The sequence below is a fragment of the Coprinopsis cinerea genome (assembly GCF_000182895.1).
Source record: "Coprinopsis cinerea okayama7#130 chromosome 1 map unlocalized cont3.1, whole genome shotgun sequence".
Lineage (NCBI taxonomy): Eukaryota > Fungi > Basidiomycota > Agaricomycetes > Agaricales > Psathyrellaceae > Coprinopsis > Coprinopsis cinerea.
The window spans coordinates 2,614,322-2,638,086 of NW_003307544.1; the positions used below are offsets into that span (position 1 = coordinate 2,614,322).

The 23,765-nt window shown below is 51.2% G+C and overlaps 11 protein-coding genes across 11 annotated transcripts; 7 read left to right on the top strand and 4 right to left on the bottom strand.

The window, feature by feature from the left end:
• Positions 1–180: 180 nt before the first annotated feature.
• CC1G_01813 (mitochondrial protein required for respiration) lies at positions 181–1,304 on the top strand (the record flags this gene model as incomplete). Its single annotated transcript, XM_001829081.2, has 4 exons — positions 181–473; positions 522–910; positions 961–1,066; positions 1,115–1,304. 4 exons carry the CDS (start codon positions 181–183, stop codon positions 1,206–1,208), a joined length of 882 nt encoding a protein of 293 aa, XP_001829133.2. The 3' UTR covers positions 1,209–1,304.
• Positions 1,305–1,537: 233 nt separating this feature from the next.
• On the top strand, positions 1,538–4,607 carry CC1G_01814 (hypothetical protein; the record flags this gene model as incomplete). Its single annotated transcript, XM_001829082.2, has 6 exons — positions 1,538–1,913; positions 1,970–1,978; positions 2,025–2,492; positions 2,551–3,511; positions 3,568–4,057; positions 4,113–4,607. The coding sequence occupies 6 exons, from the start codon at positions 1,538–1,540 to the stop codon at positions 4,605–4,607; spliced, it is 2,799 nt and encodes a 932-aa protein (XP_001829134.2).
• A 174-nt stretch (positions 4,608–4,781) lies between these two features.
• Positions 4,782–6,761, bottom strand: CC1G_01815 (hypothetical protein; the record flags this gene model as incomplete). The annotated part of the gene is made up of 6 exons (XM_001829083.2): positions 4,782–5,038; positions 5,102–5,450; positions 5,503–5,574; positions 5,623–6,400; positions 6,547–6,575; positions 6,621–6,761. The coding sequence occupies 6 exons, from the start codon at positions 6,759–6,761 to the stop codon at positions 4,782–4,784; spliced, it is 1,626 nt and encodes a 541-aa protein (XP_001829135.2).
• Positions 6,762–7,117: 356 nt separating this feature from the next.
• On the top strand, positions 7,118–8,915 carry CC1G_01816 (hypothetical protein; the record flags this gene model as incomplete). Its single annotated transcript, XM_001829084.2, has 3 exons — positions 7,118–8,413; positions 8,462–8,609; positions 8,662–8,915. 3 exons carry the CDS (start codon positions 7,118–7,120, stop codon positions 8,913–8,915), a joined length of 1,698 nt encoding a protein of 565 aa, XP_001829136.2.
• A 407-nt stretch (positions 8,916–9,322) lies between these two features.
• Positions 9,323–10,522, top strand: CC1G_01817 (NADH dehydrogenase; the record flags this gene model as incomplete). Its single annotated transcript, XM_001829085.2, has 5 exons — positions 9,323–9,391; positions 9,449–9,900; positions 9,949–10,126; positions 10,176–10,324; positions 10,385–10,522. The coding sequence occupies exons 1-5, from the start codon at positions 9,343–9,345 to the stop codon at positions 10,520–10,522; spliced, it is 966 nt and encodes a 321-aa protein (XP_001829137.2). The 5' UTR covers positions 9,323–9,342.
• Positions 10,523–10,594: 72 nt separating this feature from the next.
• Positions 10,595–12,116, bottom strand: CC1G_01818 (NADH:flavin oxidoreductase/NADH oxidase; the record flags this gene model as incomplete). The annotated part of the gene is made up of 7 exons (XM_001829086.2): positions 10,595–11,178; positions 11,234–11,359; positions 11,410–11,605; positions 11,659–11,742; positions 11,789–11,854; positions 11,908–11,976; positions 12,030–12,116. The coding sequence occupies 7 exons, from the start codon at positions 12,114–12,116 to the stop codon at positions 10,595–10,597; spliced, it is 1,212 nt and encodes a 403-aa protein (XP_001829138.2).
• Positions 12,117–12,374: 258 nt separating this feature from the next.
• CC1G_15844 (fructosamine Kinase PKL/CAK/FruK) lies at positions 12,375–13,541 on the top strand (the record flags this gene model as incomplete). Its single annotated transcript, XM_001829087.2, has 5 exons — positions 12,375–12,895; positions 12,948–13,011; positions 13,061–13,143; positions 13,193–13,346; positions 13,398–13,541. The coding sequence occupies 5 exons, from the start codon at positions 12,375–12,377 to the stop codon at positions 13,539–13,541; spliced, it is 966 nt and encodes a 321-aa protein (XP_001829139.2).
• A 310-nt stretch (positions 13,542–13,851) lies between these two features.
• Positions 13,852–17,886, top strand: CC1G_15845 (DNA-dependent RNA polymerase II second largest subunit; the record flags this gene model as incomplete). Its single annotated transcript, XM_001829088.1, has 8 exons — positions 13,852–13,861; positions 13,914–14,422; positions 14,478–14,768; positions 14,821–15,330; positions 15,381–16,340; positions 16,392–17,596; positions 17,653–17,680; positions 17,731–17,886. The coding sequence occupies 8 exons, from the start codon at positions 13,852–13,854 to the stop codon at positions 17,884–17,886; spliced, it is 3,669 nt and encodes a 1,222-aa protein (XP_001829140.1).
• Positions 17,887–17,981: 95 nt separating this feature from the next.
• CC1G_01821 (hypothetical protein) lies at positions 17,982–20,509 on the bottom strand (the record flags this gene model as incomplete). The annotated part of the gene is made up of 12 exons (XM_001829089.2): positions 20,382–20,509; positions 20,265–20,321; positions 20,101–20,210; positions 19,676–20,048; positions 19,476–19,621; positions 19,328–19,420; positions 19,223–19,277; positions 19,107–19,169; positions 18,911–19,054; positions 18,735–18,863; positions 18,531–18,677; positions 17,982–18,304 (listed from the first exon to the last, which is right to left on the bottom strand). The coding sequence occupies exons 1-12, from the start codon at positions 20,491–20,493 to the stop codon at positions 17,982–17,984; spliced, it is 1,752 nt and encodes a 583-aa protein (XP_001829141.2). The 5' UTR covers positions 20,494–20,509.
• Positions 20,510–20,627: 118 nt separating this feature from the next.
• CC1G_01822 (lipid binding protein) lies at positions 20,628–22,462 on the top strand (the record flags this gene model as incomplete). Its single annotated transcript, XM_001829090.1, has 9 exons — positions 20,628–20,870; positions 20,919–21,054; positions 21,106–21,160; positions 21,209–21,296; positions 21,357–21,570; positions 21,654–21,784; positions 21,839–22,141; positions 22,199–22,351; positions 22,403–22,462. 9 exons carry the CDS (start codon positions 20,628–20,630, stop codon positions 22,460–22,462), a joined length of 1,383 nt encoding a protein of 460 aa, XP_001829142.1.
• Positions 22,463–22,726: 264 nt separating this feature from the next.
• Positions 22,727–23,624, bottom strand: CC1G_01823 (hypothetical protein; the record flags this gene model as incomplete). The annotated part of the gene is made up of 6 exons (XM_001829091.2): positions 22,727–22,782; positions 22,832–22,909; positions 22,951–23,054; positions 23,107–23,222; positions 23,276–23,439; positions 23,597–23,624. The coding sequence occupies 6 exons, from the start codon at positions 23,622–23,624 to the stop codon at positions 22,727–22,729; spliced, it is 546 nt and encodes a 181-aa protein (XP_001829143.2).
• Positions 23,625–23,765: the final 141 nt, after the last annotated feature.

The following is a 23,765-nucleotide window of genomic DNA, read 5'->3' on the forward strand; positions in this document are numbered from 1 at the left end:
ATTTTCCACTAATCTGTTATAGGATAAGGACACGAGAATGGTAGGGAATAAAAGGGAATATCAGCTCCCAGCCAGGTGCCGGGTTTGCTGTACAATGACACAAACAGCGGTGATCGCGATTGGCTGCGCAACGAATATGGAAACCGCGAGACGTCGTGCGAACTTGCTCTCCTTGCGCCAATGTTGTCGTCGTCGTTCCGCCTCTTCCAACGAACCTTTCGGACGCCGTCCTTGCCAAAATGCCAGCGCGCCTCATTCTTCTGGAGGGCTAACAAGTCCAGTGTGCCGACCATCTACAAGCCTCGGAAAGAACCATGGATTACACCAACTATGGTTGTCGTGGGCATTGTCCCGTTTTTCACCTTCGCCTTGGGGACTTGGCAGCTCAAACGGCTCAAGTGGAAAATCAATCTCATTGACGAGCTTGAGGAGAAGCTACAGCTACAACCCCTGGCGCTGCCTCCCAAAATCAAGTGAGTTGCCACAATACATCTCCATAAACTATGGCTAAGCCCGCGAAGCCTATCCGTCATCCCAGAATTCGTTTTCCGAAAGGTCCTGCTGAAGGGCAAATGGGACCACGAGCATACGATGCTGCTCTCCCCTCGAGTCCGTGAAGGGGTTCATGGAGTACATGTGGTTACCCCGCTAGTTCGCGAAAACGGCACGACCATATTGGTCGACCGCGGCTTCGTGTCCAACGAGCAATTGGCATCTGCGCCTCTCAATCAGGAGAAGGGGGAGGTTGAGGTCCTTGGGATGATACGCACGTCACAACCCAGAAACCGGTTCACTCCAGATAACGAACCCGACAACGGAAAGTGGTACTGGACGGATGTGGAGGCCATGTCTGAACATGCAGGAGGAGAAAAAGCAGGCGTGCAACCTGTCTTCATTGAGCAGATTTTTGGTATGTCTACCCTGGTATATCTGGTCTATGTGCTAACGCTTCAATTCCAGAGGGACATGCTGGTGAGGCTACTTCGAGGCTGGAGAAGGGGCTGCCCATTGGACGACCGCCGACTGTCGACTTGCGCAATGCCCATTTGTCCTATGTGATTACATGGTACGGTTGTACATCACACCTCACCTTCCTTTACTTATCTTTGTCTAGGTACTCGCTTTCTGCGCTAACCGCCGTGATGTTCGCTCGCCTCTTGATCAGACGGAAACAAAACCCTGGCAAGAAACTACCACGCTTCAAATGAGAGGGCGGGCTATACAGTACATACTGGTATTCATTCGTAATTACATCTAGACCCTTTAGAGTAGACCGACAGGACACTGCTATCGTAGTATGAGTATCCCAAAACACCGCACTTTGGATTCGTGCAGGGTCCGGAGAAGGCCGTCGATCCGTGAAATAGATCCCGTGTGGTCCCCGTATCCCCATTTGCCGTGCCATGCGGCAGCCTAGAATGCCGCCATTGGCGCTGGATGCCTCAACGTTCTCTCAGTCTCTCCACCTTCGCTGTCTCCAGTCATTGCCAGCAGGCCTTCGCAAGTTGAATGTAGGGTCGAATACTGGCCTGCGGCAATGGAGAATACGACCCCGACGACTAAAGAGTCGCAAGATGTATTCACTGAACCGGTGCCAACGAACGTCGCAAGCACCTCGGGGTCTCGCATCCATTACCCGCCTTCCCTTGAGCCCTCTGCTGGACGACTTCCACGACAATACCCCGATTATCTCCAGAAGTCCTATGGCAATCTTGCGCCACCCGTTCGACGCAGCTCACCTCTAAATCCTCAGAAGGGTAACCAGCGACGGTCGGTACAGGGCAATGGGTCGCCCTTGAATTCGCCAACACTTCGACACCGCAGGATACCTAGTCCAGGGATAATGGATATCGGGAATGTGCCTCCAGAGGTAGAGCAGGATGCCCATCTCTTCGCCAACGAGTACGATTTATGTGAGTGGGGTAGCTCCAATCTCACCTTGACGCGATCTGACCGCCTTGCCTTCCAGCCCATGAAGGTCCGTAGTTTAGCGAATTCTCTATCAATATACTCAAAGCCTCCAGATCCCAGAATTTTATTGGACGTTCAAAGGGCAATTAAACTGAAAGCGAGGCGAGAGGCCAGGCTCAAACGGCAGCAGCAATCACCTTCCCTTCCGTCGCAGAACGAAAGCCCAGCGTCTGTGCTTAGCGCCACCTCCTCGACGCGCAGCCCTTCTCAATCTCCCTGGAATCCTCGTAACTTGGCAACTTCCTCGCCACCCCCGTCACCAACTCCACCTCGCAAGACCAGCAACAGCACCACCCAGTCTGACCTCGACTTCAGCCCATCCACTGGCGGTGGCCTTTTCCAAATCCCAATTTATGCCCATCCTGTTCCCACGTCTCTCGACAATGGAAGGACACTGGATTGGACAGGAACTGGCACAGAGGACGATCGAGATCGCAAATGGCACCTTGGGAAGAGGAAAGAGAAGGACAGAATTTTGCCTCTAGGCGTTATGGCTGAACAGCAAGAAGCCATGTACCAAGGTTAGGAGTTTCTTGACGCGTCTACAATATGACCATACTTACAAGTCGACTCCAACAGAGAGGCTGAACAAGATTAAGAGCCATGCGTCACAGCAAACGCATAAGAAAGCCAGTATCACGAAGCAACAACTTTCGCGTCGATACAAGCTCTTGGATGATTCGCAGAAGTCACCCGACGAATACGACCACTTCAACTTCCTCAACGTAGCTCGCTGGTACGGTTCGGTGGGTGATCCCGTCAAACGCAGCATGGAGAAGGCAGAACCTTTCTCGTGGCTCAGGCATTTAGAAGGTCCCTCTCGCAAAACCGAGAGGCCGCCCTGGCATATGACTGCTCTCATCATGGAGGAGTATGTTCAAGCCCAAAAACCCCGGCATGCCCCCACTATGCCTCCAGGAAGCAACTTTTCTGCTGAGACCATTCCAGATGGAAGCACTGGTGCCGTCGGTGATCCAAGTGAAGCCCTGTCCCCAGTCCACGAAACCCTGTCATTTGGCCCTCACCATCGTTCGAATGTCGGTTCGATAGATAGCAGGGTCAGAGGCACCCTAGACTCGACGAGCAGCTTTCGGTTCCCAAACCCATCAGCATCTACCTCTTCATCGCCTTTCCATCCACAGCCCTTTCCCCGGCCGTATCTCCAAAGTAACCCGAGAAGTGACGCATCCTCGAACGGCTCCCTCTCAGACTACTCCGAATCAGGTGTCATCAGACGCCCTCACATATCTAACTCTACAAATCAATCACCTCGACCACCAGGAACGGAAGTGGACATTTCCGTTGTCGGTCGCGACGAACGTGGTGAGTCCATCCCACTCGAGCTCAGGGTATCCACCTCGAGCAAGGGGTCGGATCCCAGCCTCAAGTCGAAGAGTCCTCTCAGCCAGTCGGTCGGCCCGTCGAAGAAGAATCCCTTACCGAGGCGCATATGGACCTCAATACCCAGTAACGAAACCGTCAAACGCCACGCCAACGATGATGAAGCGCGACTTCGCCGTGAATACGAGGTCAAGCTTCGGTTCGTCATTTACATCATTCCTCTCGAGTTACGACGTGCTGACGTTTATTTCTCAGGATCTTGGAAGAGTCTAACAGGCAGAACCATCGTATCAGACAAATGCTCAACCGGATATCTGCCTCTGTCCGCGAGTACGACGCCGTTCAAGCTGCGAGCGCCAAGAAACCAGGAATTCCTCATCACCCGTTGCCTAAGGAGCTCGTGGAAGCCTTCAGCCATGACCCAGCTGCTGTAACTGGACATACGCGCCGCCTCAAGGGATACAAAGCTGTTGAGGATATTCATCAACGAGTTACTCGACAGCGTGAAGTCTTCCGTGCCTTCTTAGCCAACTCTCCTAAACCGCCATCGACGACTGAGAGTATTCTCATGGGTCCGGCAGAAAACCTTATTGACACCCTTGACGTTCTGGAAACCCATCGGGGCAATATCACGGCCATGGCAGCAGAGATAGCTCAATCACTTCAGAACGTGCAAGCGTTACATTGCGAGGTGAAGGAAGAGTACAACCTGACCGTCTCTCGAACATCGGTCCTGTATCCTGAGGTGCGTATCTTTCTTGGCGTGGAATCGAAGGAAATGCTGACCTTGATAACTTAAGCTGTCTCACATTGTTGCACTCGAGGAGAGTTACCGCGACCGATACCAGGGTTTCTACGACTTCGGTATGGACGCACTTACGCTTCTTCTGGACACTGTCACACCCCTATGGCGGTCATATGGCAAGACCATCGGAGAAGACGTTCGAGACTTCCTCATCATCCCCCTCTACCGCAACGAATTCACTGGCGAAGCGAAACGGTATCCTATCCAAGGACTTCCTCAGCGCTCTCTTCGCCATTGGCTCGGTCTCATCATATTCTTCTTCTCTTCGATCGCCGTCAACTACCTCCAACTTCAATCCGCCGTCACTTCGATGTTGAATTACCGGCTGCAGTGGATCCCATACGATGGTGTACGGTGGACTGCTTTACCCTTGTTCTGGATTGCCATCATCATCCAGTGGATTGCGGTCTTGATAGAAATGGTGATTGTGCTCATGCAATTGGGTACGATTGCATGGTGGATAGGATGGTTCGTTAAGATATTCAAGTGAACCCTAACATTAGTCTCCTTCCGACAACACAAACAATCTATAGACTGTATACGTTCATTCGTTTTTCCTGACTGTTATTCCCTTGTTTGTAAATTATGTATCAATTATTGTAGCACTAGCACACTCATTTCCCTCTATTCCCTGTCTTCTCTATCTATAGAAATACCAGTGCAATCAATCTTCCTGCATGTTTCGATTCTCAGCGCTAGGCACATCAACCTGGTCATGGGGAGAGTGGACGAGTGGCTCGCGGGACGAGGCCCTAGAGGATGCGCTTCTTGCAGTACCATCCGTTGATGTGTTCATGGATAGTGTCGGCCGGACGGTCTGGTTGGAATGTCCAGGGTCGTCATGAAGGTTCTGCCGAGTTGTGACCATAGTTGGAGCAATCCCAGGAATACGACCGGAATCCCTACAGGGTCTGCAATATTCTGGCGCGGACACGTTTAGTTCGGTCAACTAGATATGAAGGACGTGGAAAGTGAGCCACTCACTTCCCCCGAGGTAAAGTGGGATATCTGGCTGATGGCATATCGTGCATCGTACTTCAGGCAGCCAAATTTTTGGTTTCTTTGCTGGTGGAGACGCAAGGATTTCTTGCGGCGAAGGACGGCGCACGTGGTTTTCTCCTGGCGTGGCCAAAGGCGTAGGCAATGGGGGTATTTCTTGGGGTAAAGGGGGGACAGATGCTTCCTGTAACTCAGGAGGCGGTGCAGTGGTCTCCTGCAATCCCGGAGAGTGCTGGGTCGAACCGTCGTTTGGTGTTAACTTGCCACTGCTTTTGACGGGTGGACATTTCCGTGGGTCCTCTTTGAGGAGTCTCATTGGGTGCGGTTGCTCTAGCTGAATGCAGAACTTTAATAGTTTGCTTGTGTCTTATACAATTGGGACTTACTGTCTGAAGTTGCTTCAGCAGATCGCCTGGAGTAAGACGGTACCGAAGATACACTCGCTTCGTGCGATTCCTCTGCAATGAGTTAGTCATTAACATTCGGCGTGGATTCAGGGAACGCACCAGGTCTTCAAATATACCTCGATATTCTTCGACCTTTTCCCTGCTCCCCAACCATCGACGAAACGTATCCGCCAGAGTCTCGGGAACAGCTTTTAGGACGAGTTTGGAGCTGACGTATTCTCTGGGATCTTCTACATCGCCCTCATCCTCGCCCAGGCCACTAGATGGCTGGGTTTTGTCCGAACCCGCCCGTTCCTCGTCAAATGGTAACCTCAGTTTTAGATACCCGTCTCCAGAGTCATTAACCTTGAAAAGAGCAGGTCCACGAGGGATCAGCCACAGTTCCGTCGGAGCCTCGCGAAATTCAAGGACAATGTCGAATTCTCTACTTGGGACCGGGGAAGGTTCTGGACCAATAACAGAGGAAGTTGAGAGGTTCAACTCTCTAGCTGATTCTTCCAGTCTCCGAAGGCGGATGGCCAGTTGTTCCAATTGTTGCGTGGTGGCTTTTTCTTTCGAGGCCAACACTACGAGGTTGGCCAATGTCGGGTCCGTAGACATTGCCTTGAAGAGCCGGCACTGAAGCTCATCCGAGATAGTCATCACGTCCAAGTGTGATGAGTCCTGTCGCGAGGAGGAAATTGCCCCGTAGGAAGGTGGTGGTCCCGAATTCGTGGGCGAGTAATACGATGAATATGTCGCCCCGTAAGGCGTCACTGCTGGCCAGGGCGGGTCCGATTGAACTTTCTGCTCGGTGTTAACATGTGCAATGTAAGTGACTTCGTAGAATTTCGTGTCCAAGAAAGTATGAGGGCCAATTTCCACATTACACCTTCCCCTAGGGTGAAGGACATGGGGAGGTGGTTGCACGTGAGTGGTCTTCGTTTGGGACTTGCTCTGAAACTTGGGAAATATATGATATAACCACTTCTCTCTGGCTAGTACACGTTGAGATGTACTCTTCTCTGCCGAAAGTCGACCTACATTGTTTCAGAGACCGTGCAAGAACGCCACTGTCGCTTGAAGTCAGCAACGAATCCCGCCAGAATCAACTATACTTGCCTCTCTGCAACATCTCTCAATGCTTCCGAGTCGCTTTGAGAATCATACTCCGAGTCTTCTTGCACTACATTCTCCCATCCAGGTTCGTGGCCGACAGGTAAATAGACCGTCGGGAGCTGGTTGCTTTTGACCGACATGACCGTGGCAGGATAAGACGCGGGTGTTTTGTTTGCCTGACAAACAAAGGAGGAGTTGCCTTTCTGAGAGAATCTTATCTCGCCGGAGCTCGCTGATCCGAGTCACCGCCGTTTCAGCGAGCGCGTCTTGTCGTTTTTCTCTTTTCTTTTGCCGACGCTCATGTCGAGTAGAGTCCGTGAGTAACGACGTTCCTGACCCGAAAAGCTCTAACTGTCTCTTAGAAAAGGGAAGTGCTGTCTTCAAACCACTAGTCAAGGCCCGCCCAAGGGCAGCTGGCCCTGGCAGCGCCTCGAGACAGTCGTCGGTCGCCCCGACCCCAACCCAGGATGCTACGCCATCTAGATCGGGGCCGCCAATGCCCCCGCCTCCGCCTCCAGTCCCCCAAGCGACGTCGTCAGTCACTGTCGAGGCCAACGTACTGGCAAGTAACTCTACCTCGGCCCCTCCATCCGACCCAGTAGGGCCATCTTCAATACCAAATGGATCCACTCCCCAGATGCCATCGCAGCCATCTCCACTGGCGCCAAAACCGCCGTCTCAGCCAATAACTGTGTCTGTTCCTTCACCTGTCACCCATTCGGGCTCACAAAATGCGAATACCCCAGCGATACCTGTGCCTATACCCTCTCTCTCACGACCACCCACCCTCATTAGTACTCCAGTCGCTCCTTCAAGCACAGCAAGGACACCGATTACAGTACCATCCACGACGTCCAGAAGTCCATTCGCCGTTCCTATAAACATCCCTCGTCCAGGCAGCGTGCTCGCCGTACCAACCAACTATCCTCCGGCCACCGTCCTTCCCATACCCTCCAACCCAGTCGGAAACGCCATAACCGTTCCTTCCAATGCGCAGACAAGCAGTGGTGCGGCACAAGGCTCAGCGGCGTTGGGTAACGACGAACCTTCCACGTCGACCCAACCAGTTGCTTCGACTTCTTCTCAGCCTGCCTTGGAACAAGCCAACGGCCCCGAGGATGGCCATGCAACCAAGGGGAAACGGAAGAGAAAGCGATCTTCTACAACGACTCCCGAAGGAGAGGAGGCACCAAAACCCAAAGGTGGTCGAGGAAGACGTTCGAGGGGGCCTTCCCTGCCACCCTACGATCCCACAGCAGACCCGGGGGAAGACATTGACCCAACGGTCGTTACTATGGCTTCGCTATGCGAAGATACTGGACAAGGAAGGGTTAGCAGTAAGGCAGCCGAAATCCAAAGTAATCACGCGGCTTGGAAGCAGAGGAACAGGGAGAAGAGGGCAAGGATGCGAGCGATCATGGAGGCCAAGAAATACGGTCGCACAGATGAAGAAGCTGAACTCATCGCCGATGGCGAAGTTCCAGCAACACCAGCACCTACGCCCCAAATAAAAACGCCCAGTGGCAGCAGTGCCGACGATGTCACACCGGACTTTGACTACACGCAGGATCTTACCACCAGTCGATATAACGTGCAAGTCAGGATAGGTCCCAACGGGGAGACCATCATCGACGAGGACTCCTTGGTTGTCAATCGAGAAGAGGCGGACGATACGGCCAATTATACCCATGTCACGGAGTCTGATCACACGAAATTCGTCAATTCTGGGACGTATGGAAAGCGATTCCGCGGTTCACGCTGGAGTGCTGAAGAGACTGAGCTCTTCTACGAGGTATGTAACCAGAGCGCCTGTCGTTTATACCAACTGACACTTGCTCAGGCACTTTCCCAATTCGGTGAAAACTACGAGCTCATCGCTTATGTCCTACCTGGACGAGATAGAAAATCTTGCAAAAACAAATTCAAGGTGGAGGACAAGAAAAACCCTGCGCGGATAAACTACTGTCTGAACAATCGAACGGAAGTTGGTGAGTATGATTCTGTCCGCAACTGCTTTTGCCATTCCTGAACGTTCCCTAGATATCGAAACTCTGTCGAGGATGACTGGAAAAGACTTTTCTGGCCCCGTACCTGAAATCCGTGCACCGACGCCTCGACCATCTTTGATACCCAGGCCAGACACCACTACCGCAGAGGTCGAGCCCGCAGAGGAAGCCTCAACGTCTACAAAATCTCAGCCAAAACGACGGCGGGCCAAGTCCAGCGCTACCGATGACGGCGTCGTTATCGTTGGGGACATCGGTAGTGTTGTTCCCAATTTTGACGATGCATAGTAGTGATACACAGACCTCATCCACACTTGCTGCCCTTATTTTAGGGTGCCGTTTTTATTGTATGAATTCTGTATTTTTATCGTTCTTTATTACTGGGCGAATTAAGCCCATTACCAGTTCACTTCGTGCCAAATGGAATACAACTGACGCTACAAAGTTGACGACGACAATCCGGTGAGGGAAGTGCATAATTCCACCCCATGTAGCATTTCCCTTTCACACTCAGAGCTCAACCCTTTCTGCGAATGTCTCCCCGAGTCAGTTCCGATAACTGTAGGCTGACCTCAATTGCACTGCTGATCATAGTCATGGCCATGGAGCTTCTTTGAACAGCTTTCGTAATTGTGTTGGAAATCAGAGACCCGCGAGCGAGATGCGCTGCTTCCTATTACTCTCTTCCTGCTTGTCGAGCTAGTAGTACTCTGGGATGAAAATGGCGTCGAAGAAAATTGTACTTTGTGGAGCAGGGTTCATAGGTACAACAATGCGTTTCACGCTCTCCCAGGACCTGTCTAAATCAGAAACCCAACTAGGCAAGCATATTGCGAAATGTATCGCGTCCAACCCTGTCGTTCCCCGCCGAATACAACTCTCTTCGCGCAATCCCACCGCTCTCCTCGAAACCCTCCAAACTGAAATTCCCTCAGAGATCCTATCCGCTGTCCCGGTCGACATCACAAAACCCGGTACGCTCCAACCCGCGTTCGAGGATGCCCATACGGTCGTTTCGATGGTGGGGCTCTTGCATGGCTCGCTTTCAGACTTCGAGAAAATACAAGTCAAAGGGGCAGAAAACGCTGCCCTGGCTGCTAAGGAGGCTGGAGCGAGGCTGATTCACTTCAGTGCCATCGGCGCAGACGCGACGAGCGACATTGCGTACGCCAAGACGAAGGCGTTGGGAGAGCGAGCTGTGAGAGAGGCTTGCCCGGACGCAACTATCATACGACCTAGCTTGGTTTTCGGACCTGAAGATGATTTCTTTAATGTGAGTTGCCAAGGCAGGCATCTAGTCTGTGTTAACGTGGTTCCCCAGAGATTCGCCAAACTTTCCGCTTTCTTGCCCTTCCTTCCTGTCTTCAACGACGGCACATCCAAGTTCCAGCCTGTTTATGCGGGAGATTTGGGTAAAGGAGTTGAGTTGATGACTAGAGGGGATCCTGCAATCGAGAGGGAAATATCGGGGAAGATTCTCGAAGCTGGTGGTCCCACAGGTCTGTCATTGCCTCCCTCGGCTTGCCGTTAATGCTGACAGCCCTTGAGTACACGACTTCAGGCAGCTGATGGCATTCGTACTGAAGTATATCCCTCGCACTCGTCCAATCATTTCTTTACCACTCTCGGTCGGAATGGTACAAGCCGCCGTCATGGAGAAACTTCCTGTTAACTTATTCACAATAACGAGAGACCAGGTACGCTGTGGTTAGTGTGGTCCTTTTCCGACACCATGTACTAAGAGGGCACATGTTCAGATCAAGCAACTGCAACTCGATAACGTCGTAAACCCGAATCCTGGGCCAGACGCGGTGGACTTCCATGACTTCCTGTGGAAGCACCTGAAACAACCACCGACCTCCCTGCACACTATCCTTCCCAGCTACCTCTCGTAAAGCGGCAACCTTATCTGTTCGCCTTTCCCCCCGGATAGACTGTAGATTCAGTTAACTCTACTTACTATGACACTACCAGCCGCGTTCGTATTGATTTGCAGCTTTCACTTTGACACCGAGTTTCTGGGCTGCGTAGAGCGGCCAGTGGGGATTGCGCATCAACTCTCGAGCCAAGAAGATCACATCTGCCTTTCCCTCTTGCAAATACCCTTCAGCCTGTTCAGGCTGCGTGATGAGACCGACGGCGCTGACGACGAGGTCTGGGACTGCCTTCTTGATCTCGGCTGCGAAAGGCACTTGGTATCCTGGAACGGCTGGGACCTTCTGGTTGGCCCAGAGCCCACCAGAGCTGACGTCTAGCAGGTCGACACCTTCCTCGTGAAGCCTTTGGGCGAGTAGTTTGCTTTGCTCCAGTCCCCAGTATCTCCACTCGCCGTCGTCTCCCTGTTCCGGCCCTTCAGCCCAGTCGGAAGCGCTGACCCTCACGAATAGAGGTTTGTCTGGCCAGGCCTTGCGAGTTGCTTTAACGACCCGAAGCAAGAATCGGATCCGGTTCTCGAAAGAGCCGCCATACTCGTCCGCTCTGTTGTTTGAGAGAGGCGAAAGGAATTCATGGAGCAGGTAACCATGGGCGGCGTGGATCTCGATGAAGTCGACTGGACATGATCCGTTTTATATGAGGACGACGGGGGAGGTAAACGAGACACTTACAGCCTGCCTTTTCAGATCTATGGGTAGCAGCAGTGAAAGCATCAACCAATCCATCTAGTTCCTTTATTGAAAGCTCTCGAGGTTTCGCATACGAGGTTTCGAAAGGAATATTCGACGGCCCGCGAACTGGTAGACGTCAGTTATAGCGGTCCTCGAGGTGAGTTCAGAGGTCTCACCATTGTCAGGCCACCCGCCTTCATCAGCCTGTGCAACATGAGAAGTACCCGACGGTGCCTTGTTTTGCACCCAGGGTGCATGACAAGATGCCTTCCGACCAGCATGGGCAAGTTGGATCCCGATCTTCGTCCCTTGCGCATGAGAGAAGTTGACAACTCGTTTCCAGGGCTTTATTTGTGAATCGGTCCAAAGGCCCTATTGTAACCCCGGGTGAGGCTCATTCACTCTGAGAATACAATACAACTTACTGCGTCTTCTGGAGATATACGTCCTTCTGGTACAACTGCTGTTGCTTCGGCGCATATTGCCCCCACTCCTCGAGTTGCGTAGCCCTAGGTATTTTCAAGATATGTCCGTCTTATCCGTGGTGGGACTTACGCCAAGATGAACAAGATGCCAGTCGGTTACGTGTCCATCCTTTGCACTGTATTGACACATGGGAGACTTCCCAGAGGGTGAACTCTCGAGTTGAACACATTGTAAGATGCGCAACATACGACCCAGATTCTGTTTTTGAATGTCACATTTCTGAGAGTAATCGGGTGGAATAGCTTGGGGTCTGCCTCCTGAGTCTGGTTCAGCCTTGCTCAAACCTTTGGTAACTCAAAGCAGTACATACCTTGACATCCTGTCGCTCCCCAATCTCAGGTTCATTCAACGGGAAGAATTGGTAGGCGCCGGGGACGGGCTTATTGATGTAGGACATCGTTGGATCTTGCCAAATGGACTTGGGGAAATTTCACAAGCAGAAATCCTTTCATAAGCCTCTGCAATGAGTCCAGATGGCGACATTGCGCACCATGAGCGTTGCATGTATGAGTAAAGCTTCCAGCGGCTCTTCATCCGCAACCCGCTCTCGGCAACTCTCCGGCAAGGGTGCAGCAGAATGATATCTGATGGCGAAGAGCCACCGTGTTAATGACATCACCACACGCAAAGAGAGGGGCCAACGAACGACTTGACCATGTACGGCGCTCTCACCTTCGCTCTCAAACAAGAACTGGACAAAATCGACACCGCTAAGGAGTATTCTGGGAACCTTCCCAAGATACAGTCGAAATCTGGGCGATCATATTTTGTCAAGCAAGGATCACCAGCTGAACAAGAGCAGTATGTCGGCGAGGCGGAATCGTTGAAGGCTATCCAAAGGGCAGCACCTGGACTGGCTCCAGAGGTATACGCGTATGGCACACTTCAAGATGGAAAGCCGTACTTCATATCAGAGTACAAGAACATGGGTCATCTAACCACCCCAGCCGCGAAGGAACTTGCCAAAAGGTTGGCCAACGAACTCCACCAACTGAAGAGTTTGCATGGATTTGGATTCCACGTACCGACTCATTGCGGTCCAACTCGCTTCGAGAATGGATGGTATCCAACATGGGAGAAGTGCTATTCTGCAATGTATCAGCATCTGATCAGTGAGATACGGAGGAAAGGAGGGAAGGAGCACTTGTGCAAAGTTGGTGACAAAGTCATTAGCCAGTATGTATGTTCACTCCCTCCCAGGAATGTCGTGTTGATGACGTCCGTCCAGGGTCATTCCTCGACTTTTGGGACATCTTGTCATTCAACCAGTACTCCTACATGGAGATCTTTGGGTAAGTGGCGCCTTCCGTTAGCAAGTAACGGACTTGACAACTTTTTCAGAGCGGGAATGTAGGAGTCGATGAGGCGACTAAGAAACCGGTGATTTATGACCCAGCATCGTTTTATGGGCACAATGAATCCGAGTACGTTGGTTTTTGCCCAGAAGATGGCATATAGGTTGATTGTTCCAAGTCTGGCAATCGCACGCATCTTTGGAGGATTCCCTCAGACGTTCTTCGACACCTATTTCGAAAACAACCCCAAGACTGAGCCGGTGGACGAATTTGATCTGCGTGCAGAACTCTACGAGGCATTCCATTACCTGAACCACACTGTCATTTTCGGGGTGAGCACAATAACAAGACTTGCGTTAAACACAGTATTCACCAAATTCAAGGGACACTATGCACGACATGCGGAGACCAAGTTGACTGGACTTCTTGAAGCGATCGAAAGGCTTGGGCCTGTAAAGCAGGGGAATGGTGAAGATAAGGAACAGGCGGCGTTGTTTGAGGCTCCGGATCCAACCAAAGTAAACTGACTGTTGTAGTCTACTTCATTTGTAACCAGTCGTTGGGTTAAATTGACGAGGACGCGTTTTGTGACTCGCGCGGCGCCAAAGCTGAATGAGTCAAGGCGCTGGACAACAGAGCCAAACATTGCTGACAAATTAGGTTGCACAGGGCCAGGCAAGCGGTCCAAACGCTCTTGTCTTCAATACGCCGCCATTGTGCGATTGGCGTTCAACCCCGACTTCGTTAAATCCCATCCTTTAACACCCAAAGGACGACAGATCGTTGGCAGAAGGAGTTGAACTCATTTTTTCTACATCCAAACCACAGCAAAAGGTCATGAGTCAAGGTAAATATCAGCGCTTCTGCATTTGCAGCTCCTTGAAACGTTTCTCTTGTAGAGTTCTCGCAGGACCACTATGCCTTCGATGACCCCAACTATGGACAGGAAGAATACGATGAGGACTATGCGCCAATTACTCAGGAAGACTGCTGGACGGTGATCTCCAGTTTCTTCGACCAGAAAGGTCTTGTCCGGCAGCAACTCGACTCTTTCGATGAATTCGTGCAAAATACGATGCAGGAGTTGGTAGACGAAAACTCAGACCTCATCTTGGACCAGGCAGACCAGCATACAGGCCAGGCAGGCGACATGACCCGCCGCTACGAGATCAAGTTCGGCCAAATCTATCTGTCGCGTCCAACCGTTACAGAGGCAGACGGTTCCGTCGTACCCGTTTTCCCTCAAGAAGCTCGTCTGCGAAACTTGACATACTCAGCACCGCTGTATATTGAGATGAGAAAGCGCGTTTTGGTTGGTCGGGAAGATCCTGCAGTGCCAGGCGACATTACTTGGGAGGCAGAGCACGAAGACACCGATGGCGACGCTGCGAAAATCTGGATCGGAAAGGTGCGTTTTCTTGCACTCGAGTCTGCCTAGTTTGCTTCAACTCCAAGGCAATTAGGTCCCCATCATGTTGCGCTCGAGTTTCTGCATTCTCCATGAACTGCGTGACCAGGATCTTTACGACCTCAACGAATGTCCCTATGACTCTGGAGGATACTTTATCATCAACGGTTCCGAGAAGGTGCTCATTGCTCAAGAACGGATGGCCACCAACCACGTCTACGTCTTTGCGAAAGCGCAACCTTCCCCCATCAACTTTTTGGCCGAAATTCGTAGCGCAGTAGAGCGGGGTGGCAAGACTATCAGTCAGTTCCAGGTCAAGATGTTCCACAGAAATCAGGAGCGTTCGGTACGTAACAAATCTTAAAATGCAATGGCGTGCGCCAATCCCTGTTCCATAGCTCGGAAACGTCATGAAAGCGACCATCCCCTACATTAAGGTCGATATTCCCATCTGGGTTGTTTTCCGCGCTTTGGGCGTGATCTCCGACCGCGACATTCTCGAACACATTTGCTACGACATGCAGGACGCCCAAATGTTGGAAATGTTGAAGCCCTGTATCGACGATGGTTTCGTTATTCAAGACCGTGAAGTGGCACTCGACTTCATTGGAAATCGTGGTACTACCACCGGCCTTCCTCGCGACCGCCGTATTCGATATGCGCAGGAAATCCTGCAGAAGGAGATGTTGCCCCACATCTCGATGGCTGAAGGCTCCGAGTCCAAGAAGGCCTACTTCTTCGGCTACATGATCCATCGACTGCTTCTTGCCGCTCTTGAACGACGAGAACTCGACGATCGTGATCACTTCGGCAAGAAGCGACTTGACCTTGCTGGCCCCCTTCTCGCCAACCTGTTCCGTATGCTCTTCCGCAAGCTCACCAAAGATGTCTATCGCTACTTGCAGAAGGTGAGTTAATCCAGCTCCATGTCGGGCGCATTCGTATTGACTTGTTGCAGTGCGTCGAAACACACAAGGAGTTTAACCTTTCCCTTGCTGTCAAGCACCAAACGATCACCAACGGTCTCAAATACTCGTTGGCCACAGGAAATTGGGGTGATCAGAAGAAATCCATGTCCTCAAAGGCCGGTGTCTCACAGGTGCTCAACCGATACACGTATGCTTCCACACTCTCCCATCTTCGTCGGTGCAACACTCCACTGGGACGAGAAGGAAAGATTGCCAAACCTCGTCAGTTACACAACACCCATTGGGGCATGGTTTGCCCCGCCGAAACGCCCGAAGGTCAAGCTTGCGGTCTCGTCAAGAACTTGGCCTTAATGGCATGTATTTCCGTCGGTTCCTATTCCGCACCCGTCATCGAGTTCTTGGAGGAGTGGGGATTGGAGTCCTTGGAAGAAAATGCCCATTCGACCACACCTTGCACGAAGGTCTTTGTCAATGGTGTCTGGATGGGCGTTCACAGAGACCCTGCCAACCTCGTCAAGACCATCAAGAAGCTGCGACGGAAGGATGATATCAGTCCCGAAGTCTCAGTGGTTCGCGACATCCGAGAACGAGAACTCCGTTTGTATACTGACGCTGGTCGCGTCTGTCGCCCGCTCTTCATCGTGGAGAATCAGCAACTGGTTCTGCAGAAGAAGCATGTGCGATGGTTGGCTAACTCGGAGAATGACGATGGCGAGGAATGGAAGTGGGAAAACCTCATCAAGTCCGGTATTGTAGAGCTGTTGGATGCCGAAGAAGAGGAGACGGTGATGATCTGTATGACGCCGGAAGATCTCGAAGTCTCTCGACGGCAATCCGAAGGCATGGAGATACAGGACCATGAAGATTACGATCCTGCTGCGCGCTTGAAGGCAGGCACCCATGCCCATACTTGGACCCACTGCGAGATTCATCCCAGTATGATCCTTGGTATCTGTGCCAGTATCATCCCTTTCCCCGATCACAACCAAGTAAGTTCCCTAGGACATTGATGAATCAAGCGGTGTTCTGATTCCTTCTAGTCCCCTCGTAACACCTACCAATCCGCCATGGGTAAACAAGCCATGGGTATCTTCCTCACCAACTTCTTGATTCGTATGGACACCATGGCCAACATCCTCTATTACCCTCAAAAGCCCCTCGCCACTACTCGCTCCATGGAGTACCTCAAATTCCGAGAACTCCCCGCCGGCCAAAACTCCATCGTCGCCATCTTGTGTTACAGCGGTTACAACCAGGAAGACTCCGTCATTGTGAACCAAAGTTCCATTGACCGAGGTCTGTTCCGAAGTATCTACTACCGAAGCTACATGGATCTAGAGAAGAAGAGCGGCATTCAGCAGTTAGAAGAGTTCGAAAAGCCGACGAGGGAGACCACGCTCCGCATGAAGCACGGAACTTACGACAAGATCGAGGACGACGGTTTGATTGCTCCGGGTACCAACGTTACTGGTGAAGACATCATCATTGGCAAAACAGCACCCATCCCTCCAGACAGCGAGGAACTCGGCCAACGTACCCGAACGCACACAAGACGCGATGTCTCGACGCCTTTGAAGAGCACAGAGAATGGTATCGTCGACCAAGTGCTCATCACAACTAACTCGGAGGGTCAGAAGTTCGTCAAAGTTCGTGTTCGGTCAACGCGTATTCCTCAAATCGGAGACAAGTTCGCCTCGCGTCACGGTCAGAAGGGTACTATTGGTATCGCTTACCGGCAAGAGGACATGCCTTTCACGGCGGAAGGTATCGTCCCCGATCTCATCATCAACCCTCACGCCATTCCTTCCCGTATGACAATCGGTCACTTGGTCGAGTGTTTGCTCTCCAAGGTCGCAACTCTCATTGGTAACGAAGGTGATGCCACGCCTTTCACTGACCTCACGGTCGAGGGTGTTTCCACTTTCCTGCGCCAGAGAGGGTACCAATCGCGTGGTCTTGAAGTCATGTACCACGGTCACACTGGTCGCAAACTCCAAGCGCAGGTATACCTTGGACCGACGTACTACCAGCGTCTCAAGCACATGGTGGACGACAAGATTCACTCGCGCGCTCGTGGACCGGTCCAGATCCTTACTAGGCAGCCTGTGGAAGGTCGTAGTCGTGACGGTGGTTTGCGTTTCGGAGAGATGGAGCGCGACTGTATGATTTCCCATGGTATTGCTGGATTCTTGAAGGAACGTTTGTTCGATGCAAGCGACGCTTACCGACTTCATGTTTGTGATATGTATGTCCAGCTTTTGAATTTAGTCCGCTGTTCAGATGCTGACTATTCGCTTACAGTTGCGGTTTGACGGCCATTGCCAACCTCGTACGTCGTTTCTCCGTCCTCTCGCTTCAGGCTCTGACCCTTTTTTGCAGAAAAAGCAAAGCTTCGAGTGTCGTGCATGCAAGAACAAGACGGCTTGCTCGCAGCTGTATATCCCTTATGCGGCCAAGCTTCTCTTCCAAGAATTGCAGAGCATGAACATTGCCGCTCGTTTATATACAGTTTCTTCTGGCCGTATACGGGATTAATGTTTTGTTCGACCAGTGTATTTTATGCCTGTACTGATATAATATTCTACACGTGCACTATATATTAGAGAATGGATAGTATTGTAGTAGAAAGATCAATCGTCCCGGCGCATCAGCCCTTCGCGCTCCTCACGATCCCCACCGCGACCATCGACAGGTTGATAGTCAGGGTTCTCTCCAGAGAGCCGTTGAGCTTTGTGTTTTTTGTGAGCGTCATCGTCATCATCGTCCTCGTCACCGATTTCGAAGACGACATCCCCAGACACGGAATCTCCAGGCCCTCGACGGCCGCCGACCAAGGTTGCAGCATCGTCATCTTCCTCTTCACGATGGCGGCTTCGGTCTTGAATGGCTTGCAAATCATAGTCCTCTGCCTCTTCTTCGTCTTGCGCAATTTCGTCTGACATAGCCAATGTGGCTATCAAACAGAGATCAGCTTAATGGTGCGTCAGAGGGGACGAAGGGTACTCATCTTCTGTTATTTTCGCTTGGGCGCCACAAGAATGCGATGGCACTGAAACAGACGAGATATAAGAGAGCCAACCAGCCATCAAGCAACCACCAGCGGCTTCGCCACGAGTTCGCAGCATAGTCTAAGGTTTCAATGAGTAAGGACCTTCATGGGGGGAGCAGGATCACTTTACCTTCAGCCAAACGTCCGGAGAAAGACATGGAGGAAACCACAAAGAATGCTCCGATCACCACGACCGCGAAAATGAGGATATAATGGAGTCGAGTGAACATCCTAAGCTTGTACCGCTGCTTTCGGGCGCGGAGTTGTTGGATGGTTGCTAAGGGTGAGGTTGAGCACCAGGACTACGCCTTGAAAGTAAGAAAGACACGCGTACCGTTCAAGGAGTACATGATCCAAAGTAGGAACCCACTGAGGGTGAACGCGAGGGGGATGATAAATAGAAGTAAAAGGAGTGCAGAGGTAGACTCCATTTCGAGTTCCACGATACCGATGGCGTAAAGAACTGGAGAATGTTAACTTCTGACCGTACTATGGAACGGGAAGACCTACTTCCGAAGATGAAATGAGCGACTGCTAGCGCTTGGCACTTGCGCATTGTGGATCCCAGAGACTCCCGTACGACACTCAATCCGAGGGATACGACAAGGAGCATAAAGAATGACATAGAATTACGACCAGCGTCCAAGATGGCGACTGATGTTGGTGAGTGAGTAAAATAAATTGTTGAGCTGTTCATGTCACTCACCGACTATAAGGAATGCAGTCGAGGTAGCACCTTTTCCGTGGGCATTAAGGTATCGGTAGTATACTGGGGACAATCGTTAACTGCACGAAACTTGGGATTGTTTTTTTATCACTCACCCCAGTTCGCCAGCATCTCCACCACAAGCAATGCGACCAGACCAGACAGGTAATACTAAAGGCGTGGATTAGAGGCCGGTAGACAGCTAGGACGGTTTTACTTACTTGAATGGGAAGCAATTCTTGCATGTGCCTGTAACACAAAAAGCCCCATAACAAGGCGATCACAGAGTAGGCCAAGAACATGGCGAAATAGAACTACCAAAACGTGTGATTAGCCGCTCAGTCGAAGAGTGGAGGAAGGACTACGTACAGTGACTTTAGGATAATCGGTTGCTGGGAGTTGGCCTTCAAAGACGTTCTTGAAAAGGATGTTGGCTCGGTATGGCGGATGAGTCGCAGTTGCATCTCCAGTTGCTGCAGCTGGAGATTGATTCTCCTCGTTGAGAGGAACGATTGCTAAGAGGATAGTCATCAATGCAGGTTCCGAATGGCCAGTCTGCATCAACTCACCGACGCAGTAATACCCGGTCTTTCGAACAGGGTAGTGGATAGGTTCACTGTACGCGTAGAGACCTTCATGTTCTTCCCCTCGCCTTGTAAGAGAGAGGATATGATCGCCTGCATTTCGGCGCTTCCAGGGAGAGTCCCATTCACTTGCAGGGGGTGTAGGGAAACTTCCGTTCGGCGGGTTATTCCAGAACCCGCTCTCGGAAATCGACGAGGGCTTCAAGGAAGACTGACTCGCTGGAAGCTGAACTCGGGCAGACCAGAAACTTGTGTCGTTAATGGACTTTCCGGTCGGTAGGTTCAGAATGAACCGCCCAAGCTGGGACTCGTTGCAGTAACCTCCAGTTAGCGCGGTTGTCGTGCAAATGTAGATATTCTGAAGATCATGTTGAGCACGACCTCTTCCTGGAACCTAGTGGCATACTCACTGGCAGAGGTTCGTTGAGAGGCCCTTCTCGCCTCTTTCCCAGGTAGTCCTCATCTGTCCATTCGTAAATTACCATCGCGACTTGACCTTGTGATGATTTGTCGAATGTGACTGTGGAAACACATCTTCAGGGCTTCGTCCACTGATAGATACAATTTTCTTCACCATTGATATAGGCCGTCTCGCCTCCCCACATCCCGCTGCATGCTTGACGCGAGTAGTCTGCGGGACGCAATATGTCATTAGTTCAATGTTGCTGGCGGATTCAGACCGCACACGCACCTTTGTCGGTAATCGCGACCTCATAGGCCAATACTAAACGCAAATGAAGACATATTGTTATCCAGAACCAGACAAACGACCGGCGGGCTGGGGATAACCAGTCGAGCGACATGGCGAAGGGATATGAGTGAAGACAAGTGTGTTGACGGTTGTTATCCCACAAAGACCAAGACTGACGTTGATGATGATCCAGTGCCCTTTATGTAAGTCGCTGCGCCTCTCCTGCGGCCAACTTGGCGTTAGACTATGCTCAACGACGACGAAGACGTTTTCGACAGCGTTACCTGGGAATCCCCTTCAGCGACTGGATACGACAACCACGATGAAAACGCTGCCATAGGCCCAGGTTTCAGACAGAGCACAGCCGATGGCAATGACGACCCACTCCAACCCAAATGGGAGGGATACCTCATTACCTCGGTGCGCGACCCAGTCAAGGAACTTGCTGAAACAAAGGATGCATATGTTTCGTACCTAGTGTCGGCCAAGGTAATTATATATAGATATGCCTTGCCTACACAGCTGACGGATCTTCAGACAAACCTTCCCATATTCTCGACCCCGAACCCTTCATCCCGACGTCGGTTCCAAGACTTTGTATTTCTCAAGGAGAATCTATCGCGAGACTTTCCAGCATGCGTCGTCCCAGCGCTCCCCGACAAGCACCGACTTGGTAGGAGACTGCCCTGCCGCCATATCTAATCTGTGCTAAGCCAGTCTTCAGAATACATCACAGGGGACCGGTTCAGTCCCGAGTTCATGGAGCGTCGACGGGTAGAGTGAGTGAGGCCCGCCGTTGCGCGTCCTGTGATTAATATCCCTCTCAGCTTGCACCGTTTCCTCCAACGGATAGCTCGACATCCAATCCTGCAGCGGAGTACCCTCGTGCGCGCCTTCTTCGAGTCGACAGAATGGGTAGGTTATAGTACCTTTCACTGGCTCACCCACAAATCTCATAACTACTGCGACGGATAGCACGTATACATGCACCAGCATATTGCCCACCCCCCGACGCAAGAGCCGGCACCTGGACTCATTGATAATCTCTCGGACACCCTGTTGAATGCCTTCTCTCGTGTGCGCAAACCCGACGAGAGGTTCCTCGTCATGCGGGAGAACGTCGACAAGTTCGAGGAAGGTCTAACTTCGATGGAACGGTTGTACACCCGGCTTCGAAACAGGACGAGTGGTGAGTCCTTAACTTTAGCCTCCCCAATTATGTTTTGTTTTAGTCTGAGGCTAAATGAGATGGGAATCCTGAATCTGGTGAAGATTTGACTGCCGACTACCATGACCTCGCCGTTGCGGTCCAAGGACTAGGATTCTTGGAGTCGGGGATCACAGATCCCTTGAATCACTTCTCGAATACACTCCTAGAGTTCTCAGCACTCTTGCGACACCTGGTATGTGATGTGAAGTCACCCGGATACAAGCCATCTCATTCCTTTCCTCCTTAGACACAAACGACGACTGATCCGCTCCTGGTCCACCTCCATTCACTCTTGACGTACTCACATGCGAACCGAGCCGTGCTTAAGCTCCGAGACCAGAAGCAGCTTGATCTCGAGGAACTAACAGATTACTTGTCTGGCGTAACCGCAGAACGCGATCGCCTTTCTGCGATCATCAGCGGCCATGCTGGAAGTTCGGGATTGGGCATCGGTGCGTATATCAAGGATAGAGTGGATGCTCTGCGTGGTGCAGACGACGATCGGAGTCGGGTTGAGAAGATGAAGAAACTTGATTCGAAGATTAAAGAGGTTAGTGCCCCTCGGCCTCTGGGACCCGATGATACCGAATACTCATATCGTCTTCAGCTGCAAGATGCTGTGACCACCGCCCATGAGACATCAGATGCCTTCAATGACGCAACACTGCGGGAGCAAACTATCTTCCAATATGCGAAGCAAGAAGAATTGAAAGAGACTCTTGGAGAACTTGCGGATGGGCAGATCGAGTTCTACAAGGCGGTACGTATCTGTCAACAAGCATTTCGTTCATAGACTGACTTGGAAATATAGGCGATGGAGGAGTGGGACAGAATTATACCCATCATACAGCGTATTCGTGTGGACGTTTAAGCCTTTCCTTCTGAATTTCGACTAGTATATTGTACATTATTTCATGGCTTGTTCTGCTTTGCATGTGGTATCTCTTTCTCAGTCTGAAGCTCTTGTTCCTTCAGCTTATCTCGCTCCCATTTCAGTTTCTCGGCGGACTCTTGCACAGCCAAGGAGAGCTGTAGGCACCGCGCAAGTCAATTGAATACACTCCTTTAAGTATGACATGGACTTACGTTGATAATGCCTGTGTTTACAGCTCGTATCATGTGTAATTCCGCTTTATCAGACGTTCCTCGCGTCGTATGCTGTGCTTCCGCCGGGATCCAAGGAGGAGGGTCCTAGTGCATGGAATGAGAGAGGACATAAAACGAAACTGAACCGTCTTACCTTGGTTTGCGAAGCCGAAGGTGCGGCCTGATCCTTGAGTTCCAGAAGGATAGCGAACGAAATATCGTCTTGATGATTCTTAAATCAGGAAGCACCCCGCAAGTATCCAGTCAACATACCTCCAAGCTCCATTTGCCCTAACGAGGCCTCGATCATACAGAGCTTGATTAGAAAGGAGCGGAAGTATTGGACGAGGGATTTGGCAGTCATGGCATCCACTACACTGGGTAGGGTGAATCATCACCGCAGATTAAGTGGTAGAGTGGTCTACATACCCAGTGGACTTGTTGAACGACTCGACCTCAATCATATTGTCAATGGAGAATATAAATCGCTCTAACGGCACTTGTTCCTTGTTCTTGATCACGACGACCACCTTCTCCACAGTTCCCTGATACAAACCTCAGAATCACGTCTTGTGACAGAGTCCAAAAGAATACCAACCTGTGCCATTTCATCGCTGACCGCCTTCACAGCACCGGAAATGTACTCATTCAACGCAGGATGCCGAGATTGATAGACAGGTGTCTCGTACTTCTTCCTCCTGACAAACAGATCAGGTGGATATACCTGCCTAACATAAAGAATTGTGTGGATCGCGACTTCGACTGAGGAAAACGGAAGCGTCAGCATAAACAACGCGACTCTTCTAGAACACCTAAACGCGCGACTCACTGAACTCTGTAATCCCCGCTACGATTTCTAGAAGGTAAATTCGTACTTGTTCACACATTGGGTATTAGAGAGGATAGAAGAACAACTTACGATTGAAAGTCAAAGGTTCGTCCGACATTTCTTGCGCGAACGACTCTGCTGACCCCTAGTGATGATGGTTCGTGAGAAGAACGCGACTTTGCCAAGTGAAATCGCGACGCGTTCGATCTCCCAAATTCGGAAATCAATCACCGCGGAGGAACAATTCCGAACTCCGGCC